Source organism: Glossina fuscipes, unplaced genomic scaffold (assembly GCF_014805625.2).
Source record: "Glossina fuscipes isolate IAEA_lab_2018 unplaced genomic scaffold, Yale_Gfus_2 60, whole genome shotgun sequence".
Classification (NCBI taxonomy): Eukaryota; Metazoa; Arthropoda; class Insecta; order Diptera; family Glossinidae; genus Glossina; species Glossina fuscipes.
Window position 1 is genome coordinate 223,186 of NW_023998432.1, and position 12,941 is coordinate 236,126.

The 12,941-nt window shown below is 33.3% G+C and overlaps 1 protein-coding gene across 1 annotated transcript; it reads right to left on the reverse strand.

The window, feature by feature from the left end:
- Window positions 1-684: 684 nt before the first annotated feature.
- On the reverse strand, window positions 685-4,756 carry LOC119637693. The gene is made up of 3 exons (XM_038033898.1): window positions 4,385-4,756; window positions 3,365-4,182; window positions 685-1,791 (listed from the first exon to the last, which is right to left on the reverse strand). Exons 1-3 carry the CDS (start codon window positions 4,385-4,387, stop codon window positions 1,305-1,307), a joined length of 1,308 nt encoding a protein of 435 aa, XP_037889826.1. The 5' UTR covers window positions 4,388-4,756; the 3' UTR covers window positions 685-1,304.
- Between the last annotated feature and the right edge of the window lie 8,185 nt (window positions 4,757-12,941).

The window sequence follows — 12,941 nt, forward strand, 5'->3', positions numbered from 1 at the left end:
AGCAGATGACAATAAGTTTTGCCAGATCAAAAATTGCCGGCCTTTTTCTACGTAAGTTTTATCAAGACGTTATTCTCCATACGTCATACCTCCTTGGGTTGCTTGATTAAGTGTATGACAGAATAAGTCGTCTTTTCGAAACCATAATTATGTCGTGTGCCATGTAATCTACTTTCTACAATTCCTTCGATAAAGGCTTTTTAAACATATAAAAAATAATGTAAGCTATCCGAGCTTGAAAGTGTTTAAAAGCATTTTTTACAGAATTAAGAAAATGGTTTAAAATAAAATTTTTCATGGATATATTTTATGAATCTATTGTACATGTGTGTATGCATAAACTTAAGCACGATGTCGAAAAACTCATCTTGGATGATGTAAAAAAGCGCTGTAACTATATAATCTGATGCCTTGGGGTGGCACAGATCACCAAACGTGCAAAGGAATATTCTATTAGTTTTAAAACAAAATTGCATCGAAATTAATAAAAGATAATATTTAATTTGTTTTTTGTTTTTATAAAAAAGAAAAAAACACTTAAAAATATAACATACATATATATAAACTTTTAACTCTTCGACGCACGATGGACTGAATACATTTGAAGATCTACTTTAAATTATTCTTCCGTTTTCCGTTTATATTTAACATTAACAACTGATGTAACTGCACGTTTCATTTCTTTTTTTTTTTTTTGTTAAAAAAGAAAACAAACCTCTTATATTAAATTCACATATGCTCGTTCGTATATTTTTGCGCAGGAATTAGTGTAATTTATATTATGGTACAATGTTATGTTACAAACAACAGAAACCTACGCTTCTTGTACATCACGTTTCATTTATTTTACTTTTATATATTTTTAGTGAAAACTGTTGCCATTAATCTCGAAATACTTTTAATAGAAAAGGAAAACGAATATGAATATGTTTGGTCTAAACTAAACGCTTCTCTAATGATTTTCTTTAAAATTTGCGTTGTGCCTTAGAGTTAAAAGACAATAATTAAAAATTACAATTCACTTTCGTTTTATGTATTCCAGCGAAACTTAATCCGATATAAAATAAATAAAAAAACACAAAATATAATATTTCAAAAGCAAAAAGAATGAAAAAAAAAGAATAGCAATATACGTACGTATAGAAGATATCATACTTAACTAATTACTGTCTATGTATGAGGAGTATGTGGTAATTATGTATGTTATCTCCTTTTTTCTTAAAATGTATTTTGTGTAGTGAACAGAATATAAAAACATTCTTAAATCATTTCATATTTCTCGGATTCATAGTTAACTCCAAGCATCACTCCATAGCATAATCATCCCAATTATACCAAACATTATCACCGCCATCTGTAATTGATGTCACAGCTGTTACAGAATTTCTTTCAGTCATTTCATAATGTTTATCAATGTCTGCATTCCTGATACGATCTATAGTTCTTGTTACCACTTGGTTCTCCATTTGTGCAGTATTGAATTGATTTAAAGGATTTAAATTATCCAACAATTCCGAAGTTGAGGCATTATGTTCTAAATTCATGGACTCTGGAGTGGATGATATTGTTGATGTCGTTGTTGTTGCTGTTGCTGTTACATTATCATCATCATCATCGTCGTGGCTCTTCTTACGTTTCAATATGGCAGCATGTAATTCCCTAGAGCAACTGTGACCACGAGATTGTGCACGCTGGACTTGTAATATTGGTTCATATTCGTACAGTTGACTTATGTAAAAACGATCCAAATCAGCCTTTTTGTAACATATTTTAAGGCGGGCAAAAGCATTACTGAAAAAAATAAAAAAAAATTTCATTTATTAATATGAGAAAAAGATTGAAAAATTTGGCTTAATCCAAATCCAAATGTAAATTGTATGTAATAACTTTTTTAAAAATATTCTTAAAGGACTTTTGAACACATCTCGCAATAAACAAAACGAATATGCATGCGATTAGGAATACATCAGCTGTACAAGCAGTTCCTTAGTTTTACTTTTCTTCTTCTTTATGAAAAACGGCCGCTTATTTCGAGGGAACGGTAAGATGTATTTTATTCAAAATATTGGCCACCGGTAGTCACAATTTTCAATATCTTTCTGTCAACATCGCGCTCTGAGATCGTCCATGCTTTGCCGTAGCAATAAAATATATGCCGCTGACACGGACAATAAGTCGTCGACTGAACCCAGCGTTAATTAGACGTAGTAGGAATCCATGAATGCCCCGAGGTGAATAGCAAATTCCAGCTTAATAGATGAATTTTTCGCATATGGAATCGAACGTGATTATGCTCAAAAATCATGATATTATAAACATCTTTGGATAAATTGCATCAATGGTAGCATGTAATATTCCCTATTAATGGTTCTTTGTACTTGCTGGGACAAACCCATAATAGAACATAATCAACTGAATCACTGAAAGGGAATACTTAAAGTATAAAAGTGAATATATAGTTTTACCGACGATGTCAACAATTTCGCATTACAATTATTTGGCTCGCAACGTACCTATTGATTATCATACATCATGATCCGATGTATGATGATCCGATGTATAATAGATCCCTTTTGTATTAAGCAGGAAAATTAACGCTTCCCGCGTTTGACCTTTTTTTTTTAGTATAGAACTCAAGGCTTAAAGCACCAAATTTCAAAAGGAGAAATCACAACTTGACCAAAGTCCGCATAAAAATCGGCACTCAGGAAAACCGGCCAAGATTAATTTCTACACCTAATATATGTACAATATTGAATATAATTGACTTTTTTATGCGTTATTTTGAGCGCATGACCTATATGTTGTAGTCCTACTTACAACTTTAAATTGATAGTTTTTGCTTTAGTTTATATTACCGCTATATTTATCCCACAATTTGGTCTTGACCTTAATTATTGGTTTCCATTTCAGTTTTCATGATAGTCATGATTGAAACACAGCCAAACGAACAAATGTTTATATCACGAACAATGTCCCCAAAGTTTTTAACGAAAATCACAACATATTCTTCGTAAACTTGTAATGGAGATCTTTAAAAAAAATAAGATTAGTTATCTACAAATTTTATAGAGAACCACAGACTGTTACATTAAAATCGAATCAAATTAAGTGTTTTCCTTAAACGAGAGACATGATATAACATTTGAAAAATTTCGATTGGTAAAACCGAGTGCTATTACAATATGAATAATTCAATGTTTATTTGACCTCTTTTAGTTATCCAGAATTGCCAGTGTATAAACTTATAGAAATAAATAAGAAGTAAATTCGTATAAATTTCTCATAAAATGTTCCAAAATATAACAGGGATAAGTAATCGATTATAAATTAAGTTGACGACATATATGTTATGACTTCTTACCTAAAATTAATATTGTATTTATACATGAGATAAGCGACAATTATAGTTAGACATTTTTGCTCCCCACCATTACAGTCGATCACCAATATTGTACCGCCAACTTGCAAAGCTTTGTTAATGAATTTTACAGCTCGATAGCAATTCGGTAGGACGGTTGTCAGATAGGATTTTTCGCCGAAATTCAAATCGATAACTTCAAATTCCTGACCAAAGCTCAAACTCTTCCTCAACGACGTAGACAAAGGACAAAAACAATCAAATGCTTGTTGCTGTGCGTCACTAATACCACCGGTACGAGTATCGTTATTGTTTTCATGACGGGCTGTTCGCTGACATAATTTGAAGATCGACGGTTGTTGATTCGGATAATATAATTCTTGTATATGCTTATCAATGATTATGATGTGCGTAAAACTGTAAGCACTTAATTGTTCTGCTTGCCAGTGTATAAAATTCTTTGATAAATATATACCAGGCATAACACACTCCACCAACACTTCATTGTTGGGAGAAGATGGTACGATTGCCACCGTGCCTGCAGCTGAATCAATATTTTCGTGTATCTCGGCATTAAAAATTCCCTCAGTATGATCTGCATTCATCAAGGGCAATGTTATGTTTCCTCGGGCATTAATCGTGTTTGTTGTTTGCAGTCGATGTTGTTGTTGTTGTTGGTGTTGATGTCGCTGATGTTGTCCTTGAGCGTGACTGTTATTGTTATGGTTGTTAATATTGTGTGCAATCGAAACTACCTCAAAAGACATGGTATCAAAATTATTAAATTCTTTAGAAGTTATTGTAAACGTTTTGGGCAGTGTCTGCAATTAAAAGTAAATAAAAACAATATCAATTTAAATTGACGGAGAAAACGAGCGAATAAATCATTATTATTAGGTTACAAGTTTAGCTATTAAAACCCCAAACTTTGACAAACGGTAATGTAACAAAGTATTAAAATGTACCCCTATTGTGGCTCGCATGGAATCCGTTAAAGTCTTACCATTTCCAAAAAAGTCTTACCATTTTTTAAGTTCCTAAAGTGATAAACAGCATCCAAACAACCGAATTCAAGTCCGCCCGGTTGCTTTTATATCACCTTCCACTTAAAAATTAACACTCATTCACGAATATATGTTATGTTCAATTGGTTCTTTGTTTCTTTTCTTATCAAACTTTGAGACCTGTATTCATTCATCCGTCTATCTTTTCCACCGATTAGCTTCTGTGTATGATATTTTCGCGCAATTTACTTTTTCATTCTTGTTCTTCTTCTTGTGTATGTGTACGGTAAGTAATTTGTTGTTGTCTGTAAAAAAATTTTCACTTTGCTGATAAAAAAAAATATTATCTCGCGTTAATACGAAGGGTTTCACGTGCTTCCTATGGAGAAAAATAAAATTTTTATCACAATTTGCGAACTATGGAATATACAAAATTTTTTTAATTATTTGTTTAATATTAAAAAAGATTTTTCACGAAAATGTTTTCGTACATAATTAAACCGATTTTCACTGTCTCTTTTCCTTTTACTACCCTGTTTTTACATTACTTTATATGTTGGTTGCCAATTTCATGTATTTGCAATTAGATGTAGGGGTTTTTCTGAAGTATTTGGGAAAATATATTTACGAAGACTACGCCCAGTTCCCTCAGTCCAAAAACTTGTTATTTCTTGGCAAGTAGCTCGGCTTTAGGAATGAACAAGTTACCATTGGGCAATGTCTAATACTGCGTTGGTGTATTCGTAGATAAGGAAAAGATCTTCGGTAAAATTTGGCGAGATGGGTTACGTTCAGGTTTAAAAAATTTCTTTCCACGCCTCTGTATTTGCTGTTTTAAAGCTATTCGCAAAATATACATTTCTTTGTTGAATTTAAAAATGATAGATTCAATATATATAAAATTAAAGTTGTAGTGCCCGAATGAAGTGTGTCGTCCGAACGCTGATAATATGTTAACTGCGACATACGTTAACGACACAGCCATACTGTTTTCATTTATTGATGCTATGAATACTTCGTATGAACTACAAATTCAATCTCTAAAAAATTTCTCTTTGGTTGAACAAATGAAATATTAAAATACAGGGTGAAAAATATATGTACGTTACGTTTACGCAAAATATGGCATTTCTTGTTCTTCGTTATTTTTAAATGGTAATAACATCTCGATCAACGACTGTGTAAAATAACTTGACTTATATATTGGCCAAAGATCAACATGAAAAAATCATCTAAAATCTAAACGCTGCCAACTTGACTTAAAAAATTAAAGACTCTATTGGGTTATTCGTCCATAATCTCAATTTAAGTTGAGAAATAAATGCATTCTATACAAAAGTATTCTCCAACCACTTCTAGCTGTCACTTACGGGCGGAAGGAAATTAACGGAGCGCTAGGAGCTGGTTTACAAACGATAAAACTCGCTATTGTTCTCTCTACTATTGTTCATTTTGGATGAATATAGCAATAAATGAGAAAGAGCAAGGTCATCCTGTGTGTAAATGGATTAACAAAACAAAGAAATAAAACAAATCACATTATCCGTGATAAGTTTTTCATATAAATTTATATATATTTCTTTACATTTATGAGTATTTTGTATTTATAATAATATAATAATAAATTTAACGATAAATAAAAATGTTAACTGCAAATGTTGTAGAATATTATTTTTACACCGAATCGCCTTAATTAGGAGATATCTATTGAAACTTCAACACCGTCGTCTAAATTATATATGGATATTGATAAATGTAAAATATTGATAAAAATTCCTCGCTGCACCAAACAATTTTTAAACTTGACATGTTCTTTTTAATACCTTTAAGTATGGTATACACGAACGTATATTTATACGTATTTATTTATTTATTTATTTATTTATTCTACTTATACTAGAAACTCAACTAAACAAATAACAGTTGAGTTCAATTGGCTCTTAATGCAAAACTTATATTAATTAATAATAAAATTTAGTATAAGTATAATAAAACAAATAAGAAGAATAAAAAAGAAAAAAAAAAGCATGTACACTATTAGCACAGGGCCACACTTACAACCGGTACGGGACGAAATTGCAAATGAACCCCTAAGCCATCGCAAACATGCATAAGCCTGGCAACCGATAATAAATTGACAATAATTCATTTTCGAAAGGTAACGATTTTTTAAGGATAAAAGCTAGTGTAAATACGACATAGGTAAATTGCGCGTATTAAGCAATGTTGCTTTAATGGACTTTAAAGAGTCCGATAACGAGAATAAGTGGTAGATGTCATTTAGGTTCTTGCAAACGACTCTGAGCGGATTGAACAGCTCATAATTAAATTTACGCTGACTAAGCTTAACCAAGATAAAGTATCTAGAGAAGCGGTTAGGGACATTAAAGCTTATTTCACCAAGTAATGAAGGCAAGTCAATGGCACCGTTTATTACTTTAATTAGAAAGGAAACGCCAAGAACAAACCTACGTTTCTCAAGAGACGGTAGGGACAGCAGAAGCAACCTATTTTCATACGGAGGAAGAGAGGCAATCGGATCCCAACCCAAATTTCTAAGGGCAAACAGCAAGAATTGCTTTTGAACAGATTCAATCGAATCTACGTAGCACCTATATGAAGGAGACCACACGACTTAGGCATACTCGAGTATGGGTCTAACCAAACACATGTACAGCCTTTTCGTAATGTAGGGATCATCAAGCTCTTTGGCCCACCTTTTTATAAAACCAAGCGCGGACCTAGCTTTACTAATCGAGCGCTCAATATGCAAGTTAAAACGTATGCTATGGTCAAATAGAACGTCTAAATCTGTGATCGAATCGACGTCCTCCAACTTGTGCGAATCTATGAAATACTGAGTAATGAATGACTTTCTTCTTGAGAATGAAAGCTTCTTACATTTACTCAGATTTAGTTTCAGAAGATTCAGAGAGCACCATGCAACAAAATTATCCAAGTCACCTTAAAGCTGACATGATTGCTATTCCACAGAGAAGGAGAAAAACAATTTCACATCATCCACATACATTAAGATCTGGCTGAAATTAACTACCGATGGAAGATCATTACTGCATAAACTAAATAAAATGGGACCTAAGTGGCTGCCTTGAGGTATGCCAGATAAAACGGGGAATTCATCCGAGGTGGTAAAGTTGAACAACACCCTGAAGGATCTGTTGTGCATATAAAAGGTTGACCAAAGGTTTTAATTATATGCCATAACGTGCACTACTCATAAGTTTGTGTATATCGCCTCAAAGGAGACATACTTATAGGCATGTGTATGTACTTTGAAAATTTCATTCACTAGTGATGAATGTTCAGGTCCCGTTTCTAAATGTATACATACAATATATTAGTTTGGGGAAAAAGAAATCCATTATTTTTTCGGTAGATGGCTGCACTGATAGATTTTTCGTAAAGTATCGATCAAAAAATTTCAGATTTATGCTCGTTGGAAAGGTGACATTTCGCAGTAAAAAAATTCTTCTGCTGTTTTTTGTTTGGTGCATTCAGTTGTGAGTTACAGCGTGTTAAAAATAGAAGTGAACAAAGAGAAAATTCGGTACATTTTACAGTTTTTCTTTGACAAAGGCGAAAATGCAAGCCAGGCGGCTAAAATTGTGAATGGTGTTTATGGTTCCGATACTGTAGCAGCCAATTATGTGCAATTTTGGTTTCGTAGATTCCGTTCAGGAATTTTTGATGTTAAAGATGCACCTCGCACAGGTAGGCCGGTCGTCGAAAATGTCGATAAAATCGGAGAAATGATCGAAGTTGACCGGCATGTTAGCAGTCGTAACATCGCCCAGGAGCTAAAAATCGACCATAAAACAGTTTTAAACCATTTACACAAAGCTGGATCCAAAAAGAAGCTCGAGGTTTGGGTGCCACACCGATTAACAGAAAAAAACATGATGGATCGAATTTCCATCTGCGCAGCCTTGGCCAAACGGAATGAGATAGACCCATTTCTTAAACCGATGATGACTGGAGATGAGAAATGGATCACATACGATAACCCTGTGCGAAAACGATCGTGGTCAAAGAGCGGTGAAGCACCTCAAACGGCCAGGAAGGTTTTGCTATGCATTTGGTGAAACTGGAAGCAGATTATTTATTATGAGTTGCTTCCATATAGCCAAACGCTAAATTCTGATCTCTACTGTCAACAACTGGACCGTTTGAAGATAGCGATTGACCAGAAACGGCCAGAATTGGCCAACAGGAGAGGTGTCGTGTACCATCAGGACAACGCTAGGCCACATACATCTACAGCGACTCGCCAGAAACTTCGGGAGCTTGGTTGGGAAGTTTTAATGCATCCGCCATACAGTCCGGACTTGGCACTTGCAAAATTTCTTTAATGATAAAAAATTGGAATCTAGGGAGGATTGTGAAAATCGACTACTAGAGTTTTTTGCAAATAGAGACCAGGACTTCTATGAGAGAGGCATTTTGAAGTTACCTTTACAATGGCAACAAATCATACAACAAAACGGTGCATATTTGACCCAAATCGGACAATCCGAAGCATGTTAAATAAAGTGCTGAAGTTCATATAAAAATAATGGATTTCTTTTTCCCCAAACTAATATATAAAAATATATATAAAAGAAATTGTTATTCTCTTTAATGGTTTCCTGATTGTTTTTGATTCTTATTCCTTGACTTGGTCGCTTTTGCTCTTCTATCATCTCCTCTAGATGTATAAGAACATTTTTATATCAAATTGTTATATTTCTGTTTGATACTACGGTGCACCGCGCTGTAGAAAGAAGAACTAATAATAAATAATAATAAATAGTGTTAAAATTGGGGGACTTTTGCCGACGGCTTTGCAAAGTAGCAAAAGTATTAAATTTTGCAAATTGCATTGTGTGTGCATAAACGTGCGAATCCTTATTTAAGATTTTTACTTGAGATTTAATATTAAAATATTTCTACTTGATATATATCACATTCTAAAGATTTGAATTAAAAAACACATCGATTCTTAACAGTTTCCAATAATCGCCTCAATAGAAAAACTCAATTTCGTTTTTTTAGCGATTGTTTTTATTTCATCTTGGGTTGGGGGTTGTGCATCAATTGTTTCCATTTGCACTGGAAGCAAGTTCGCGTTCCTCAACGTAATATTTGTTGATTTCGTGGAGGACATATAGCACGTATGTGTTATTTGGCTTGGCTTCATATAAGTTTGTGAGTTCATTAAAATATTGGCAGGCAGTTACTGATATAATCGACAATAGCAGCCGCATTAAGCAAAGTTGCAAAGTTGCATCGCTGACTTGATTTAGCTCTGGGTCAGCCCAAGGAACACCTAATTCAATCTGTGTTATAAACTTACTTAAAAAATATAAAGGAATCTTACAACGGCGCGTTAACCTGCTTGAATACCCTGCTATAAAATTGATACATAACATCGCTGGCCTCCAATAGCAAAAGCCTAGTGGTTGCGTTATATTATTTGTAGACTAAGGTAGAAGATGGTATCATCACGTAGACCAAAAGCGCATGACATATTACTCATAAAGAACAATACACATATCGTATAAGTTTCCACTTTTACTTTGAAAATGGAAAAAATAAGCCGCGCCTACTCAATGCTATGGAGTATGAACGTTAAGTTCTTTTCCTTTTTTTCAGTCTTTTTTAAAATAACGGTAATGAGTATGAAAGATTCAGTCACGACCGAACTTTTCCTTGTACTTTTCTGTTTTAGTTCACATATTCTTTGGATCGATTAAGCTGAGGCTGTCTTTTGCCATTTACATAGAAAAAAACAATGGCTTCAGTTATCAGTATGCCAAGTCAAACCTATGTAGATGATGAATCGAACAAAAAATTCCAAATCACAGCAGAAGCGTTCCGATTTATATGTAACTTAAAATTGTATTTTAATATTGAAATGTAACTTAAAAAAACTAGATGAATAAACTATAAATTTAGAAATAGTAAAAATAATGATGAAAATAAATAAATAATGGAGTACAGGTGTGTGTGGTCTTGCATTTACAACAACAAAACAGATGCAGTCTTACTTTTACGGCAATAATCACATATGGTACCAGATTTACAACAACAACCACATATAACATATGTCGCTTGCCGTGCAATAGGAGATGTGATAAAATCTTTCGAGTAGCATGCTATTTTAAGTCGATTCAGTTGTTATACGCATCAAAGCATTTATATTAGCATGAGATATTAAGTTAATTCAATCGTTAAAAGAGCTTTATATCTGTTAAAAGAGAAAATGAAAAATGCAAATTGCAAAATCATTAGGTATAGTTGAAGACATAGTACCTAAATGCCTAGCAAAACCTTACGTAATTTTTGCAAATGCGTTAAGATAATAAACTCATCTCGATACAATTTCATAACAAACAAATATGCAAGTTCAATCCGGCGGTTTAGAATCTGAGTTAAAGTTTTAATTAGTAATTCTTGTAAGGGCAAACAGCACAAAGATCTTTGTAATTGTTTAAATATATCCAAAGCATTCGGTGTTTTATTTGGCATTACTCTCGGTGCTTCTGTTTCATTGCTATTTAAAGCAAACGACATAAGCAAAAATTATTCATCATTTGTTGTTAAATTACTTAAAACGCTGTTCTTTTTCATTTTAATATCTGAAGTGCGGTTGTGTAACATTCACTGTCATCATCGGCATGTTTTGGTGATGATGGTCGCGATTGAATTTTAATTTCATTTTGCATAGTTTGGACCTGTTGCAAGAAATCCTTTTTAAATGTATTATATAACTTTCCTTCAACAGCGTCGCAAGCATTGCGCATATTTCCAATGCGATTAATTTCGTAAAGCAAATTAAGTGTACGTCCTGCTTCCAAAGAATGTTCGTGCATTAATAAGAATAGGTTATTTTCAAGGATACTTTTTGTAACTTGTGATGGCACAAAAAATAATTTAGGTTTATTTTTACGGTATTTACGCATGCATACCGACTGATCCACGTCACTAATTCTAAATACGAATAAAAAGAGTAAAACTGAGTTTAAATAAGCAGAGATTGTTACCTTTCTACGATGTATTCTTGTTGCCAATCATCTAACCGTCCTTCCGACCACCAAGTATCTATGATTTCACAGAATACCTTAATTGAGGCCAGCAGCAACGACATTGCCAAGTTGGCGTTCCCAGATATTTGGACAAACCCTTGACACTGACTGTTACGATCAGCAAGCCACCATGAATGCTGTACCGTGTCTCACAGTTGCATTCTGACATTGTTATCGTCAAATTCAATAAAAGGATTTGATTTTTGCGGCGGTTTAACGTTGCCCAACATTCTATCACTTTTACTTCTAAAGCCGCAGTTTGTTCACGTTTAACCGTGTTTCCATCTTCATCTAACCATTCCTGATAAAATAGTGCATCTTAAACTTATTTCCATTATTTCATTTGCTTTAAACTCTTATTTTTCTACTTACGCCCAATTCCGAATTACTATCTTCATAGGATGTGGTAGTTATAAAATTTTCTTTTAAAATATTTTTCCAATAAATTAATTTAACAGTTGGACCTTTGTTGTTGGTTAAGTTGGACAAAATTCCTTTTGACGCTATCTTAGAATTTATTCTCTGGCTAAATTTATAATAATAATAGTAATAATTTTACAAGTTAGCCTAATAGTAGACCGCCATAATTTTTTTTTTATTATCAAATTAAACAAAACAGTAGCTAAATTTTCTGCTAATTTACGGAACGAACGTAATAGTCTATGCTAAATTACAAAAAGAACGAAATACTCTATGTTAATTGTAAAGCCGTCGGCAAAAGTCACCCAATTTTATATTTTTTATTACTTGGCAACGGTATTTGTCCAAACTAGAAAACTAGTTATGACAAAGGAGCGTTAGCAACGCAAACATAGAATTGATGGGGTCACGACAGACTGAATGGGGTTACCATTTAAGTTGTTAAGTTAAGTTGTTAAGTTGGATTTTTAGCCATTTAACAGAGCTGCCATTTTTAGACTATTTTTTACAAGAAACTCTGTACTTTGCCTTTTAACAGGGAATTAAGCGAGGGCTTTGTTTAAAAATGATGGGGGTCTAATTTTAGGCTCACTTAATATTTTTTGGCATAGGTGTATATAAATAATAGATAGTAAATTTGAGCGAGTACGAGGTACTAAACTAAAAATAAAAACTGAGCAGAAGTTTATAAGGGGATGACGTGATGGGGTATAGGGTGTAGGGGCTGACACAATGAGGCTTCATCTCGTTTTTGGATCTGGGAATAACACTTGAACCAAACGTTGAAAACAATGTAAACAAACACAATCAGGCTGACGATCCCGAAAGATGGCTTTACTTTTTACGAGAGGCAAATAAAAAAAGGTAGAAGAAGAAATAAAAACGACTTATTTGAAATTTAAAAATTATTTATCAACTTTTAAGTAATGTTAGTGGCCAAAAAAAAAGCAGAAAATAATTACAGTCTTGCCATACAAGTTGATTATTAAATGTTATCAAATTTACTAAAATTTACACGAAATCCACAGAAGCGACCACCACCACATAATTGCCCAATAGGCTTTACGGAGG